We start from the raw sequence: 15,749 nt of genomic DNA, 5'->3' as shown, positions 1-15,749 counted from the left end.
TGTCTTCATTGTGGACTTGCATTTTGGAGTTTTTGTTCTTTTTCCACTGGGGAGTGGACTGCCAGAAATAAGGAGCAAATCGATGTGCAGTCCTCTGGGTTTGTACCTCCAGTAGGCAGTTCGGTTGTATCCTCACATACTCATCAGCCTTACGCTGAGCTTCAGGAGAGACTGACCTCATGCTTGCAAAGAAAACGCATGACAGAGTAGCAGAGGAAGTTGTTCAGCATCCCATTTTATATTTTTATTTCTTTTTATTTCAGAACATCTTGTGCCCTGGTTTGTTGTGTGGTTTTTCCCTTGCCTTCCTCCCTTTCTGACTTCACTTACCCTAAGATCTTTCTACTTTATATTCACTGTCTTTTAGAGAATTCTCATCTGTCTCTAGCTTTGTCCACTTCATTTAATTCAGATGCTTCCAGGCTGTATAGTTACCTTTCTGTTGCTTTCTGCTGCACTGCTTTGGTACGGAACTGTAATTGCCTCAAACACATTAGAAACTCTGTGAGTTTCCATGCCACACACGTTAGAGGTACCCATCCATTCAGCCAGACCCTTCCAGTCCAGTGTTCATCCTGCTCCCCTGCAGTGTACAAGACTGCTTGTTCAGAACATCACTGCCTGTCTGCCATTGCCTCTTTTTATCAGGGTTCAGCTCTCTTGGTGCCTGGGCCTTTACTGTTACCATGTTAACTCTTTCAAGATTGCAAAAAAGAAATTGTTGTTGGTATTTTGGCTTGTTTGATAGTGCTGTGGGGGTCATCCTTGTCTGTACAGGAAATTAATTGACTATCAGCATGGCTAGGGAGGCAGAAGGCTATGTTCCCCATCAGCTGGCAGTACTAGACCAGTCAGATTCCTGTTGTCTGGAGCAATGGGGGGGCCTGGGTAGGGCGTGGATGTTCTGGGAGATGAAAGAAAACATGTATTATGAGTTACTGTGGGATGCACTAGACAGCCCAGAGCAGAGATAGCTCAGGTCTGTCAGACCTCATCAGCTCCAGACAAGTGGCTCTGCACCGAGTAATCTGAAGATCATCAATGCTTATTGTCACGGTGGTGCCTGAGGGTGCCCATGACCCTGAGGTGTCTGTAGAAGCAGCAGAACTGTGATCTCAAGGCTGTATGCCACATTTGTGACTTCTCTAAAAATGTATATGAGCCTCAGTTAACCTGCAGTCAGTCAGACAAGAGCATCTGTAAGATGAGAATTGTTCAGGCCAGAGACACAAGCTCAGATGTCTCTGTCTTTCGTGTCCATCTTCAGGCATAACTTTTCCTTTCTCCACCTCCTCCTTTTTGATGGGTCTAGAGGTTTGATCTTTATAAGTTGAGAGCTGTGTGAGGGCACAAATGAACCGACACTCAGCAGGCATTTGTTCCTGTAATCTGTGATGACATAAAAATGTTGCTGCAGAGTGAATGGGAGATATTCAGTGAAGCAATGCAGAAGACGACACGTAGAAATTTGAGAGAGAGGAGTAAAAAAGCCAAGAATGGGATGTGTTTTGTCTATATGTTGGATTGTATTAACTCAGAATAATGCACTTATACCTTTGAGCAGTAAGATCTGTAAAGGTCTCCTTTATGCCTTTAGAATCTTTAGTCTCCTTTAGAATCAGAGTTAATTTTGATCACTTCTTAGCATAAATGTGAAATATGGGAGAAGCAATATTTTCTAATTGCTTTGGAGAGCTGTGGTCCATGGGGCACTAAGGTATTACTTCTCTGATGCAGCCTCCTTCAACATATTTCTCACTTTATTAGGTCAGATCATGAAATTCCTATCTCTGGTGCTGCTTGCTTGTCTTGACAGTCATAGCACAGTGTGGGTTTTAGAAACATAATCCATTAGTACAGATGTGTGCAGCACTGTTAGCATGCAGACTGCACAGCACTGGGCTGACAGTATGAATTGCAAAATATGTTGGAACTTAGATACGAAGAACAAAGTTCTTGACCGTTCTTTGTTGTTAGATTACTGCCATTGTGCAGAAGCTTGATCTTCCTGTTGCTGCTGTCCTGGCTAATTTTTTGTGATTGCAGTCCTTACTTCTGACCTTGCTCCCTGGGCAGTATCACAGCTGCCGTGCTTCACTTAGTAGCTGTTGCTTTCTGGGGGCAGGTTAAAGATTTCCTTTGCATCTTGACAATTCATTTTAAAAAATGTTTGTGGATCATCCATGATGATGGCACTACAAAATGCAAAGTGATCAGTTACATCATTATGAGTATAATTAACATTAGGTTGTAAAAAGCTACCGCTCAGTTGTGACTGATTTTTTTAGGGGGGAGTCAGCATGTTTCCATCATTTAAATATGTATCTGTATGAACTATTTACTAAATAAATGATGAATCTTTAGATTAGGATATGACTTACTTGGAGTATTCATGCCTATCATTTGAGAGAGAACTATTGGTCTTGCGTTCCTCCACAAATGCTGGCTGGGTAGATGGATGCAGCTGGTAAACTGTAGTTTTTTTCTTTTTTGTTCAAAAAGGATAGCCAAGAATGTTAGGCATCTTCATTGTCAACAAAGAATTGTAAGTTAAGCTCTGTGTAGCAATTTTTTTCATGCTTGAAGGTCTCTGTACTATATGTATAACTCAAAATTCTTCAGTTATTTTTAGGCAGCGTAGTTAAATAATCTGTTACCATTTCTGATGTCATAAATATATGCTACTTCAGGTGCTCGTTGCAGGTCTGTATGTGTGCACTTCGATTCCCGAGATACACAGGAAAGCTGCAGCTCTTTTAAAACTACCCTGGCTGTGACCAACATAAACATCATTTAGGGTGCTGCTCTGCGACTGTGTTTGGTGCAGGTCACTCCAGCTGTGTGTGCTTTTGTCATGTGGGCAAACAGTGCCTCTTTATGCCATGGGAACCCCGCAAAAAGCATGACTGACTTCTTCTTAATGACCTGTCGCAAGCAAGGGATGAACCGAGAGGGGAGCATTTTGATAGTTTATGTAAAACCTTTTTGTGGTATTCTAAGAACCCAGTTTGTCAGGACATGAAAACATTAATGATCCCTCAATTACATAGCAGAAGACAAAAGCCTACAGGGGGCTATAAATTTGAGTGTCATTTACTCCAGATTACAATGCTGTCAGAGCAGTGCAGGAGAGGATCTATTTGTCACTGATAATGAGGGAAATTTGATGCATCAGGAAAATAAATTAAGATTTGCATTGGCTGACAGTGATTCAAAGCAGAGGTTCTGAAATAATTAGAGCCATTTCTTTATAAAACTCTCACACTTTTCTTCCTTGTGTTCATCATGCTTTCATATTGCTTCTTAGTTGTCAGGAGAAAAAGCACCAACAGGTGCTAGTTTGCAATGAAAGACAGTCCAGGCACAGCAGGGTTTGCATCAAGATTCCTTCCAACTCGACAGGGCCTTTTTCTCAGGGCTCTGAAAGGGACTCTTCCAAATTATTGTCATGTCCTGCTAGTAGTCAGGCTCAGGAAGAGCGGGAACATGCTGCAGAGCATTCAGAGAATGAACACAGCCAATTAATCAGGCTGCTAAGCAAGGAACACAAGATTTAGGCTGAATTTGGAGCTCATTAGCCACAGGGCACAAGATGAAAACTTGCTGCTTTTCTTGGGCACACTAAAAACTGTGGCAGGCTGGGATGAAAACAGTGCTGCTTGCTAATGAGTGCCAGCATCTGGCAGTGATATAAAAAAAGAAGGCTTTTCTGTTTTGTTTTAGGCTGGTAAAAATGAAAATTCAGAGCTGGAGCACTTGTGAAAAGCAGACAGCCAGCATCTTTGGGTTGCGATGGTGTATTTTCCTGTTTCTTTGCTGAAGAATTCTGCTTGCATCAGCTCTGGTTTTGCTCTTATTTGTGCTTCATGCCTGATTGTCATGTTATTTCTCCTCAGATGGGTACTCCACCATCGATCACCGGGACAAGGAGCGCAAATACAAGACCGGTGATAACACGGGGGATGCCTCGGAGAAAGAGCCTTTAAAAGTGAGCTTCCTCTTAACTGCTGTATGCTAGTTAGTGCCTGTAAAAGAAAGCAAGCCTGATGTGCTCAGCAAATGTAGATACTCACCAGGGGGCTGTAAAGGGCTTTGGTTTTGTTAGGGTTTTTTTTAGATAAAGGCACCATTTCATAACTTAGTACTTGGCTAACTAGAAATAAAAACAAAATGCTGCCTTCCAGTGCAGGAGCAAATGCAGGCAATCACTGTATTCTTGTAAATGGATGAGGTTGGCAAAATAGAAAGTGTCTGTTCTGTCACCCTTGTCCAGGCAGCATTCCCTAGCCCTAAAGTGTGTAAGTGTGCTCAGACTTTGTTTTGAGAATAATCACTGCAGACTGTCACACTGCTTTTTTGTTTTCAGTATGAGAAGTAATGTGAGCTTGTGTGTCTGTGTGGTGAACATGGTTGTTTCCCCAATACTCAGTCCTGACAGTGGACTGTGGGCATAAGCCGAGGAGATGGAGAGGAAGGGAGACATATGCATAATTACGTGTGTGCCTTCTAAAAACACACTTAGACAGCTTTATCATTTAAAAAAACCAACCAAACAAACAAAATAAACCACACCAAAAAAACCCACCCAAACAACTTCAAAAAGCTCTTTGTGTTGTGGGTTGTGCATGAATGTGGCTCAGTAGGCTCGGTGTAGTTCTGCATTGCTGCACCCTTTAAGTAGACCTTTTTAAAAGTTGCTTAATGCTGTGGCCATCCGTTCTCCCTGGCCTCAAAACAAGCTTGTGTTTTCCCCTGGGGGTGTAATTTCGAGGAGGAAAGGGAGGAAGAGGAAGATTCAGAGAAACAGGAGTCTGTGGTGAAAACACTATTGTTAATCTGCAGAAGGCTGTCCCTGATGACCTTCAGTATATTGCTGATAATATCAGAAAATCCAGGTGATTCACGTTCAGTGGAAACAATAAACTTATGTCAGTTGAAAGGAAAACCCACTATTACTGAACAAAGGAAATTAAAATGTGATTTGGAGGAAAAATAATTCTACAGATCGTGAATTAGGAATATGTCCTGCTGCATCAGTCTGCCTATATTAAGTTGCCTGGTCATGCATTTCGTGCTGTGTCCTGCCTTTCGTGAAGGTACCCTGGAGAATGGCTTAGATCAGCTGGACGACTTGCAAGCACAGACACTCTTCAGTTTGCCAGTTCTGGGTATAGCTGCACCCTGTTGCAGGCTGCTCAGTTAGACTTTTTGGTAGAGGTGATTGTGCTTCTTCATTTGTTTTTGGGAACTCATAAATCTGAGCTGATTATTCAAGTCATGCAATGTGCCCCCCGTTCCAGTTTGTCAAGAGATGGCTCTGCTTGTGTCAACAAAATAAACTTTATAGTTCCCTCATCACAGTTCTAATACATTTTACAAGGGTTCAGTGGGAATGGATGCAGTAAGTGACATAAGAATGATTGATAGGAGCTTGACAGAAAATGTCTAATGAAAATAGGTTAAGTCAGGAAAATTAAAAAAATACTTATTTTCACCACTCAACATTTATTAAAGTGGTCCAATGCAACCCTCAAAATCACATCAGGCAGCCCAAACTCCAGTGTATGTCTGAAGTGAAGCACAACCAGAGCTCAGTGAGTAGCTGCTTTGCTTTCATGAGAAAGAGAGAACAAACATTTCACCTAGACAACGTGTGTCCCATAGTCTGTGCTGCCTCTTGGTTTTAAGGGCAGAGGGTAACCTGAGTTCAGCCTGTTGTGCACATCAAAGGTACGTGCTGCTGTGCCCTCAGCTGGGCAGAGCCAAGTAGCTGCTGCTTGTCCTTCTCCCTGTACTGTGGAATAGAAATGTGTCTGTGGGGTCTGCTGGCTTGTGAACTGTTTGATAACCGTGGCTCTGAGGCTCAAGAGCGGCCGAGAATTGTGAATAATGATGGCAGAGAAGTGCAGCCTTTTGGCTGTTGCAGATGCTTTTGTCAGTATTGTGCCTTTGCTGATCTTGTTTCTTTCTCTACCACTAATTTTCCCTTGTGCTCCTTTAAGCTGACTTGTTTGGTGGTTTTGTTTGATTAATCCGCTCTGTTTTGCCTTTAACTCCTCACCCTGTGCTGCAGAATGACACAAATAGGAAAAACATTAACAGGAGTAACAGGGCTTCGGTGAATCTGGTGGATGCCCGTGACATTAAACCCCAGCCTGTTGACTCCTGGGTCTAATTTGCATGCATGGTAGGTCCTTTTAATGGTAATTGGTGCTAGTGATTAACGTGTCTCGTGCATGATCTGTATCACTGTGGAATCTCTTCAAGGCTAACTGCTAACTGAGTCCTTTCAAACAAATGAAAATGCACTTGGAAAAAAAAAAAAAGTGGTGTTTGTATTTTTCAGTGTATCTTTAATGAAATGCAATTAAACATCACTGTTTGATTAAAAAATAACCTGTCAAATAACCAGGCAGAAAATTAATATTGTGAATGATTAGTTGTCAGCTGAAATGTGAAAGATTTCTGCTGTTAGGCCATGTGAATGAATTTGAATAGTGTGTTCCTGCTTCCAACCATTTTTTTCCCTCTGTGCTCATTATAAGGATTAGCCTGAGACTTAAGGAAAAGCATATCCTTGACTATTTATGGATGTCCCCTGAGGTTCCCATGGGTTACGCAGCCCTGCCCATCTGCAGGAAAACTGCTGGCTGTACACAAGTTACTTTGCAAGGAGAGATGATTTTGGTTACACAATAAATCTTGACCCAAAACTTCCACTTTTCAATTCCTTTTTTTTTTTCCTGTTGCTAAAGAAAGGTGCCTTTTTGTCGCTTTCTAGTTCTCTGCCTTTGCCACGTGCCAAGTTCCTCAGTAATGTCACTGGCCTTTCTTCACTCCTGCCACTGTTAATCTGTCTCCTGCTGTGTTGCTAGACAGCCCTCTACCCCAGTTATACCTTCTGGCACTCCATCAGATGTGATACTACGTTTGGAACAGCAGGTTTTGTGCCCCTGGCTGTGACTAAAGGAGAAATCTCAGTGACTGTTGTGAAGGCACTGGGCAACTTCACCATCAGAGTGGACAACAGGCCTTTAAAGGCCCAAATTCCAAAACATGGGGCATCATCCACCTCCATAACTACAAGAAAACCAGTTCCATTAGTGGGAGAGAAAACTCCTGTATGTTTTTGGGTGGTGATGTTGGATTTTTTTTCTCCTCCTTCTTTTAAGAGTCCAGTATTAGTGCTAAGCGTTTCCAGACTGTTTGTTGCTGGGTTGGAAGCACCTGCCCAGAGCAGTCTCAGGTACTCCTGTGCAGCGACGGAGCAGACTCTGGCACCGCTGGCTTCCCACAGCTGGTCAGCACGGTGTGGTCAGCCCTGTGGGCTCAGCCAAAGGGCAGAATAAATGTCTGTGTGTAGTGCCTGTATGCTTCACTCCTACACTCTTCTCCTGAGCTGTGAAAGCTTACAGGTGGGGTACAGAGCTTGGAAAATTAAGTCTATGCTCATTTTCTCTCAGATGTACCCTTCAAGGAACACATACATTGGGGATAGGTTGGTGTTTCCAGACACTGTCCTGCCACTGGGTGATGGAGATCACCAAGGTCATGTAACTTGCTGGTATTAATCAGTTTTGACTTTATTTTGCAGGGCTAGAATCCAACCACATTTTTTTTAATTGAGGGGGAGAAACAAACATTGAATCGACACAGAGGATCTCATCAGTCACCACTGCCATTCAGATTTGGAGGGCACTGCATCACTGACCAGGCTGCAGATTCTAGGAGGATGTGGGGAGAAAACACAAGTGACTGCCATTGCCAACCCCGGAGCACCATGCCTTACAGCGAGACAGTTTGCTTTTTAACTCAGTTACATTCCCACCAGAAATAGCCACCACCTCCCCCTCCCTCCCACTCCTGCAAGAAGAAAGCAAGCAAGGAAGAAAAGAGAATTCAAGCTTCCATCTAGCTGGCTGCGTTCTTAGGTGACTCTTGCGTGTGGATGGTGCCAAGTATGAGAAGTGAAGGTCATGCGACAGCAAGGACGACAGCTTCACAACTGAAAGGAAGAGAAACTGCAGAATATTTGAAATAACACCATAGGTGTAGCCATGAAGATAATAGCACTTTTCTGGTTTGGGGCTCATTGTTTTGTTTTTTGTTTTGGGGGATTTCTTTTGAACTGTGAATCTAACATTTTTAAAGGCTTTTTGAAAAATGTTTTGGTTTTTTTATTGTTTCCACAGAAAGTGCAGGAATGTTGAGTGGGTTTATTGGATTTCAATGAAGGGAGAAAATGCAGAACAAAAACTATTAAACGCTAGTCAAATGAACTGGAGAGTGGATGACAAAATTGATGCAAGCTGTATAATCTGCTTTTAGAGTAAGCTATATCAATCACAGTGCTATATTATCATTATAATCTGGTGTACAGTACTTCTGCCTTTTGAATTCTGTAATGGCTCTGTTTTTATTTCCACATATTGAAAAGTAGTTTATTGAAGGTTTCAGTGTCCCTGGTTCAGAAATCTATGCTGAGAAATCGAGTTGGCTGGTTTTTTGTTTTCTTGTTCTCCAAGATTGCAATAAGGAGCTTTTACATTTTAAATGTACCGGTGTTGCATTGATAACGATTAACAATTTCTTTTGCCATAGCTGCTAACACATTGGAAGAAAATAGGAGCTTTTTCGTAGGATGTCTTATTTTGAACATGCTATAAATTCTAGATGGGTCTGTCACTTATATTTGATGGTAAATTTATCACTGTTAAATCCATGTTTGCTTTGGACTATAGATCCTGATGAAAAATGCCACAAAGGGAACTGGTTTGGCGTTTTTTAAATCATCGTCATGATTTCTGTGTTCCTTTGGTTTTGTTTTAAGATTACATACTTCGTTTGGTGTGAAAATCACCCATGTGCAACAGTTCTCCTCTAAGATACCAAGGCCTGCTTTATGTAAGGGGGAAATTTTATCTCACAAGATCGTACTCTGCATATATGGTATCTGGTAATGCCGTGAACTAAATGACTTCAGATCACTGATTTTCTCCAGGCGTTGGTCAAGGGAGGGCAGCAGATGAGAACAGGAAGCAAATGTCTCGCTAGTAGCATCAGAGGACTTTTGCTGATTTTATTTGGTTGCCACTGTTCTTTGATTGCCACATTTAGTTTTAAACAAGCTCCTAAAAACAGTGTGACTGGAAAGCACATTTTTGAATCTAGCAAACATCATTTGCGGTTTTCAGTGCCTGCCGTTTCCTTTGTAATTAAAAAGGGGAAATATCCAACAACCTCACCTCCCCCAAAATATTACTGTAATAGTAAACATCTAAAATTTTTGTAAAAAAAAAAAAAAAAATCTAAAAAACTTTAAAAAAAAAAAAGCAAGTACCAAGAGCTTTGTATCTTCTTGAGTATATTAAAAATTTGACATGAATACATATATATAAATAAATTAAAAAGTCTATATATCTATATATATATATTGTTGTGCAGAGGATAGGTTAACAAAACCATTTAAATAGTTTGCAGGAGAGGGAAGCATTTGTTGATTCAGGGAAAAAGACTGATGCCAGAAGCTGTCAGTGATTTGGATGATACATGTGCTCCTTCGCACCCTCCCTTTTTGACCCTCATCTTCCACATACGTTGCAGTGGTCACTTCTGGATCCTGGGGAAGGTGAAGCTGCTTGGAGCAAATTAAGATAGCAAAGATTTGGTTTTTCACCTGTATGAGAGTCCTATTGGGCCAAAGATGCTCAGCAGATCGAGGGAAGCAAAGATACACATCTGTGATTATCTGTGTCGGGGCAGTGTCTCTCTATGTGTAGACATAAAGTGTGGCAATGAAACCAGATACATAGTCTGACTGTATATTATATCAATGGTGCTCTTTTCATACTTGTTCTGCCAATATGCGGAGACCCTTTTAACCAAGCTACACAGAAGAGTTTTATATCACTTTTGGTTATGTACTTGGTGTATTCTTTTTGTATATGAAAGGATTTTTTTAAAAACGTACAGTAATTAGCAATGGAACCTGCTTTGTAGCTGATTAGAACAGTGTAAGAGAAGGGCCGTGCTGTCAGTCTGTCCCTGATCTACTTCAAACCATATATTTACCAAAGGAGTCTGAGCAAAAGTTCACTTAAAATAAAGAGCTGACTGCTGAAAGGAGTCTCTGCTAAGACTTTGTGATTTAGTTATTGTACAGATATACTTTAAAGCCAGCAAGAGGTTACAGAGAAGACTGCAGGAAGGGGGAAGTGACTAGGGGACAATTATGTCCATGACCACCTACCCCACATATCCCGTGGCTCTCAGTGGGGGCACTACAGGGACACTTAAAATCCGGATTGGAATCTACTTTGGTCTCTGTCATTAGTGGGCTAAAACCACTGAGGAGTATTTGAGAAGCAAATTCAGACCTTATCCCACATTTCCCCAAAAATCCTTTCTGTATTTACGCTGCATACTATGATAAGCAAACCTCCCTGTCAGGTTAGATGGCACTGGCTGCCCTGGGTCATCGTAGCAAACTGTTTTTTTTTCAGGGGGCAAGTGTTCATGGCAGCCAGCGTAGTTGTGAGCTCACCCTTTGGTTTATTGCTGCAGAAAAGCAAAGGATGGTGTATCAAGAAGTCAAATACCAAGTCCATGGGCCAAGACTTCCCCTGGGAATCACACATCTTACCCTGCCCTTCCCATGCCTTATAATAATGACTAAATCCCAAGTATGTAGCAATAACCCATCATTACATTACTGCGGGGTTTTTTTCTTCTCAACAAATTTGTCATTTGGATGTTGAGGAAGGAAAATGGATTGGGGGGTGACTTGCACATGGGACTTACAGCCTTGTATTACCAGCCCACCAGCTGAAGCCCAAAGCTTTGAACTTTGAACCAGGTCTGGTGGTTTAACATCCTTTTTATCTCCGGCCGCAAGCTCGCTGGTGGGATGCATGCCCACACCTGCCCTTACCTCTCCCCTTGTTGGCACAAGCGTGACTGGCTGTTTGAGCTGTTCTGGGATGTGGGTGGATGAACCCGTAATTGTTGTATTTTTGGCAGCAGGGACTGTATGTAAAGAAGGGAAAGCGGCAGTGTGTGTGACTAAAGCTGCAGTAGGGTCTGGAGTCTCCTGCTAAAAGGCAGGCAGTGCTTTTTAGGGCTCAGGTGTGTGACCTCCTCTTTTCCTGTTGGCTCCACTGTGAAAACTGGAGGGAATCTGCCTGCAAAGGGCTGGGGTAGAAGAGATTTCTACCTGCAGAAATTCTAGTGGGAGGGATGGTTGTGAAGGGAAGCGATGGTGTTGCAAGACTCCTGCTACAGAGGAGGAGGAAATTTGATGGCCCAGAGAGGGCTGAGATAATATAGGGGAGAGGGAGACTTCTGATGGCATGTAATTACTGCAGAACTTTCTTCCCAGGGAGGTGGCTTGCACATCTCCCAAGCATCTTCACTAAGCTGTGGAGGTTTTAAAACAAAAACAAGCATTGTGTGTTAAGACTCCCCTGGAGAAGCATCAAGCTTTGTGGTTGAGTGTGAGCAATTGTACTTGTGCTTACAGCTCCCAGGTTGGTCGGTCAGTCTGCAGAATCCAGGAGGAGAGTGGAAAGGCAAGGCTTTAGGACATTTTGTTTCTGTCTTGGAGCTGAATAGCAATTTAGCCATAAGTGTAACTTGACAACTCAAGATGTGTTGCCAGCTTGAAAGGTTCCCCAGAGAATAGCTTGGGCAGCCATAGGTCCTGATCTTCAGTGTCTTTGGGGCAAAACACCTGCCTATCCTAGTTCTGCTCTTGTGCACTCAGAACTGCCGATTCTGAATGCGTCCGTATCGGGAAAGCAAATCTCGTCTCTGTTGCCGAGACATCACAAAAGGGCCTGACTTGGACTAGGAATGGACTTTCTCTGTGACACATCAAGAAAGGGGGGGTGGCCATGTTTGTTACAGCAGGTAAGTTCTTGCCAACTCTGAGGAGGAGTTTTCAGTAATGCTTTGTAGCATGCGAGCCTTATGCTAGGCAAAGCAGTTTTTGCTCCTAGAGTAGTTCCATGAGATTGAAGGTGGTGAGTTACCTTCTGTTACTTGCCTTAAAGTTGAGTATATAGGCTCAGCTACCTGTGAGAGACCCTTTGACTGAGCAAAGCTTCAGGAGCAAATGGGCACACGAGAGTGGTTGTAGCCTCTTCTGCTGTCCAGCTGCCCACTCAGTGAAAACTAGAGTGCCAATAATTTCAGCCAGCATTTTTGTGCTGTTGGGGTAGAGTCGTGCTCTCACAGTTTTTGAAGGTGTTTATATAGGCATAGTTTCTTGCAAAATTTGTTTTTATGCCCCTAAAATCTGGTATTTCCTTATTTTTGACAGAGAAATTCTCTGATTTATTGGTACAGTAACTAATCTAGTGCATTTAAGGGGAAGGTATTACGAACCTTTTTTTTCCTGTCTTAAGTTTTACATCAGGGTAGGATGTGAAGTCCAAGGTGAGGAGGAAGGTGGCACAGATACTACAAGGCCTGCCAATCTGGTTCTTACTGTTCAGAAAAAAAAAAACTAGACTAAGAAGCTTACTGGTAATTAGTAGCTAATGTGTTTGTAACTATCATGTGCCTTAAAATTTTCATGGTAGGAGAATAAAAAAAAAAATCAACAATGTGTTTTCTGTAATACTGCTCAACATTCTCTCTGTAGTTTAGACTGGTGGGATTTTGCATTGTATTTACACTGTACTATAAACTGAAACACTTAGAATGGTTTGATTTTACAAGTATGGAGAGGAAAAAAAATGGTGGATTATGCTTTTCATAGAACAAATGTGACCGTGACAGAATGTATTCTTATTATAGGATCTTTCCATAATGCAGACAAGTAGAATGCTTGTTAGAAACCAGGTATGTAGGATAACAATTTGGTGTGTTTTCAATAAACCATGCCTGGAAAGAATACATGTGCCATTGGTTATCTTTTTGTTACATCAGGTATCTCAAATATTCTTTGGCTTTGCGACAGCCATTTTCTGTGGCAAGGGATTATTCAGCCCTAGCTGAGGTCAGCACTCAGTGCTAGCAAAAGGTCAGTGGTAAGGAGGGCAATTGGAACATCCTTTAAACTACTATAGCTGAGAATTTTTGATTCATTGCCATGTGCTAGAGTTGTAACACAAAGTCCTATAAAGACCCTGGACTGTAGATCATGGGATGTTTTTTCTTTTTTAATATACAAGTGTATTTCTGTGGGAAAGACATCTGCATCACTGTTAAGGCCTGCACATTTGGGACCACAAGCCTGACTTGCTGATGGCTTTTCCCTTTGGGAAGTTATTAACCTTTCTCAGTTTAGTCATAAAATCCATTTAACTTTACAAAGATTTCACATTGCTGAAATGTGTGCAAGTATTTTCATAAATATGTGTGTAAGAATAACAGAAAATCTTTAAGTTTATTGTAGTGACGTATGAGGTTTGGTTGACATGAGAAATTGTTAGTTTGGGGATGTGCCAAATAATTTACATTTGTTGCTGTGTGTGGGAGAAAAATCCTGATAGTGAAAAGTCAACCATGTATTTCGAGTAACAGCCAGTTACCGACAGATCTTAATTCTCTGAGGACTGCTTCTCCCTGGCACTTTCATCTGTGTTAAGATCAGTAGGGAGACTGATGCACCTAAACACATCATACTTACCACCATGTCCTCGTCAAGCGTGACAAAACCCAGTAAATCTTGACATAAGTGTTCTGCAAGGTCTTACAGATAGAGGGGAGGTCAGGTTTTCTGCAAGTGAGAGGTTGATGAATCACTGCCAGTAACAGAGTTTGCCATATGTTAATTCCTGATTGTACCATTCACAGCACTATAAGGTTCCCTTTACTTGCAAATGCTTGCAGACAGCACTTGGAAGGTCATCTTCAGCCTGCCTTCCCTCATTTCAGATGTCCTGAATGCATCCCTGGGAGTTTTGTAAAGTCATCTCCAGATTCTGTTCGTGCAGCCAGAGGATTTGGTTTCACAAGTGCTGTGGTAAGGTGTGGGCTCCTGGGTTTAGCATCTTCCTCCTCGGTATCGTCGGTGTTCCACTGCAATGAGGAATCTGATTTTTTCTTTGTGGATGCACTAATATGGCAGTGAATAGCAGATGCTGTAGGTAAGGTACTGAACTGAAACAAATACGTTGTTTCTACAAGTGACCTTTTATAGCTGTCAAAGTGATTTCATTTCCAGCTTGTCACAGGTTGGGCAAATGGAAGCAGCGAGTCCTGCAGGTGAAAGGTTAACCTCGTAACGACGGGCAAGAAATATCACAGCCCTCATCTGTTTCGGGTTTCAGCAGTGTCTTGGGGAAATACTCTGTCCCCACGGGTCTCTTCCCCAGTGTCTTACTGTGAAGGTCTCTGTGCAAGTGAAGCACAGCAGTGGCAGAATCTCATTCTGGTATGAGCTGACAGAGGGGATTTTTTACAATGGGCAGTTGTTTTATAATAGGACCATTAACAGCTGTAGAGACAGAGACAAAGACTAAAACTCTTTTACTATATTTAATGTGCATGTACAGCAAACATATCTAGCTGTTAGTCATAAGATATCTTATAAGTGATTCCTAATGGATTGACTACTCAACCAAATAAGCACGCATCCCTGCCCTGGAGGTGTCACATTTGGTGGGAGAGTTGGGATCTCAGTGGCCTCTCTTCTGCTGCTCTCGTAGGGGTTTCTGCATGTTCTCTTCACTATATCTAATGTTTGACTCATTGCTCAAAATTCTTCAGTGGGGTGCTTTTCACTTCCTCGTACTAGTGGGAGGAAGCACTAGCTCCTGTACAAACACAGGATGACTGCTGTTTGCTCTGATGAGTAATTTGTGCTGTAAGGATTGCGACATCAGTGCTGTTAGGCTCAATTTGCTATTAAATTAGGAAGCCAAAAGGACTAGTACTGGGTTTCACTTCCTCATAAATCATCCTCCTCTCTTGTACGCTGATTTAAAGAATCAGTAAGACGACGTCATGTCCCTTTGAGGTCACAGAGAAGCTCTGGCAGAAACCAGACCTCACATTCATGTGTTGCTGAATCACAAAGACAACCTTAGAGAGTAGCTGTCCTTTGGAGAATAGATCTCAATTACCAGTATTTGGTGGGATCAACCCTTTGTGACATGAGATACGAGATTTGCTGAAAGCTGTGTGTTGTTTTATGGCAGTTCTTTCCAATGGGAGCTTTCTACCAGTGGTGCACTCTCAGTGGACAGGCTTTAAATGCAGGCTTGCAGGTGCACAGGTCCATACCTGTCACCTGTTTTGTGCAAGCAGAGATTGCATCTTCTAATTGCAATAGGCTGATGATGTAGTAACACTCAGTAGGTTTTTAGAATATATTTGATTTAGAAGATCCATTGTCTACCTTTTGCTTCTCCCAGAATTCAAAGCATGACTTTATTTTGAAAAGTAACTCCTCTTCTCCCTGGGAGATTTCACATTTATGTGTCAGTGACTCCAAATATATTTGCTCAACTGACCAAAAGCCTTTTTTCTAATTGTCAGTCATGCAAACTGAGTCAGGCTTTTTCTTTTTCATCCCTTGCCACCAATAATTAAGAGTGCTTCAGAAGTGTGGTGAAGTGGAAACATTTTTCTTGTGTATGGAATTCTGTAAATAATCTTATGATACATACACTTGTGTTTATTTTTACAATTTGCCATGCAGAAGAACCTTCTAATGAATTAAAAGACCTTTTTTCATACTAAAAGGTGGCTGTTACATTTGTGCATATATTACAGTTGCATTTTTCACTAATGCATCTTTT

The 15,749-nt window shown here is 41.9% G+C and overlaps 1 protein-coding gene across 11 annotated transcripts in view; it reads left to right on the top strand.

Moving 5' to 3' along the window:
- The window catches only part of ARVCF (ARVCF, delta catenin family member), a 287,342-nt gene extending 274,447 nt beyond the window's left edge, over positions 1 to 12,895 (top strand). For 10 of the 11 annotated variants that reach the window (XM_026859522.1, XM_026859519.1, XM_026859513.1 and 7 more), the window contains 3 exons: positions 3,897 to 3,988; positions 6,074 to 6,187; positions 7,595 to 12,895. In XM_026859522.1, coding sequence (XP_026715323.1) covers positions 3,897 to 3,988; positions 6,074 to 6,175 — 194 coding nt within the window. In that variant the 3' untranslated portion in view covers positions 6,176 to 6,187; positions 7,595 to 12,895. The remainder of the gene's footprint in view (positions 1 to 3,896; positions 3,989 to 6,073; positions 6,188 to 7,594) is intronic. The other variant, XM_026859517.1, reaches the window with a different exon arrangement.
- The last annotated feature ends 2,854 nt before the right edge of the window (positions 12,896 to 15,749 follow it).

This window comes from Athene cunicularia (genome assembly GCF_003259725.1).
Source record: "Athene cunicularia isolate RWA chromosome 15 unlocalized genomic scaffold, athCun1 chr15_part1, whole genome shotgun sequence".
NCBI classification, from domain to species: domain Eukaryota; kingdom Metazoa; phylum Chordata; class Aves; order Strigiformes; family Strigidae; genus Athene; species Athene cunicularia.
Note: the sequence above shows the minus strand (reverse complement) of the source record. Positions and strands in the feature narration are given on the sequence as shown.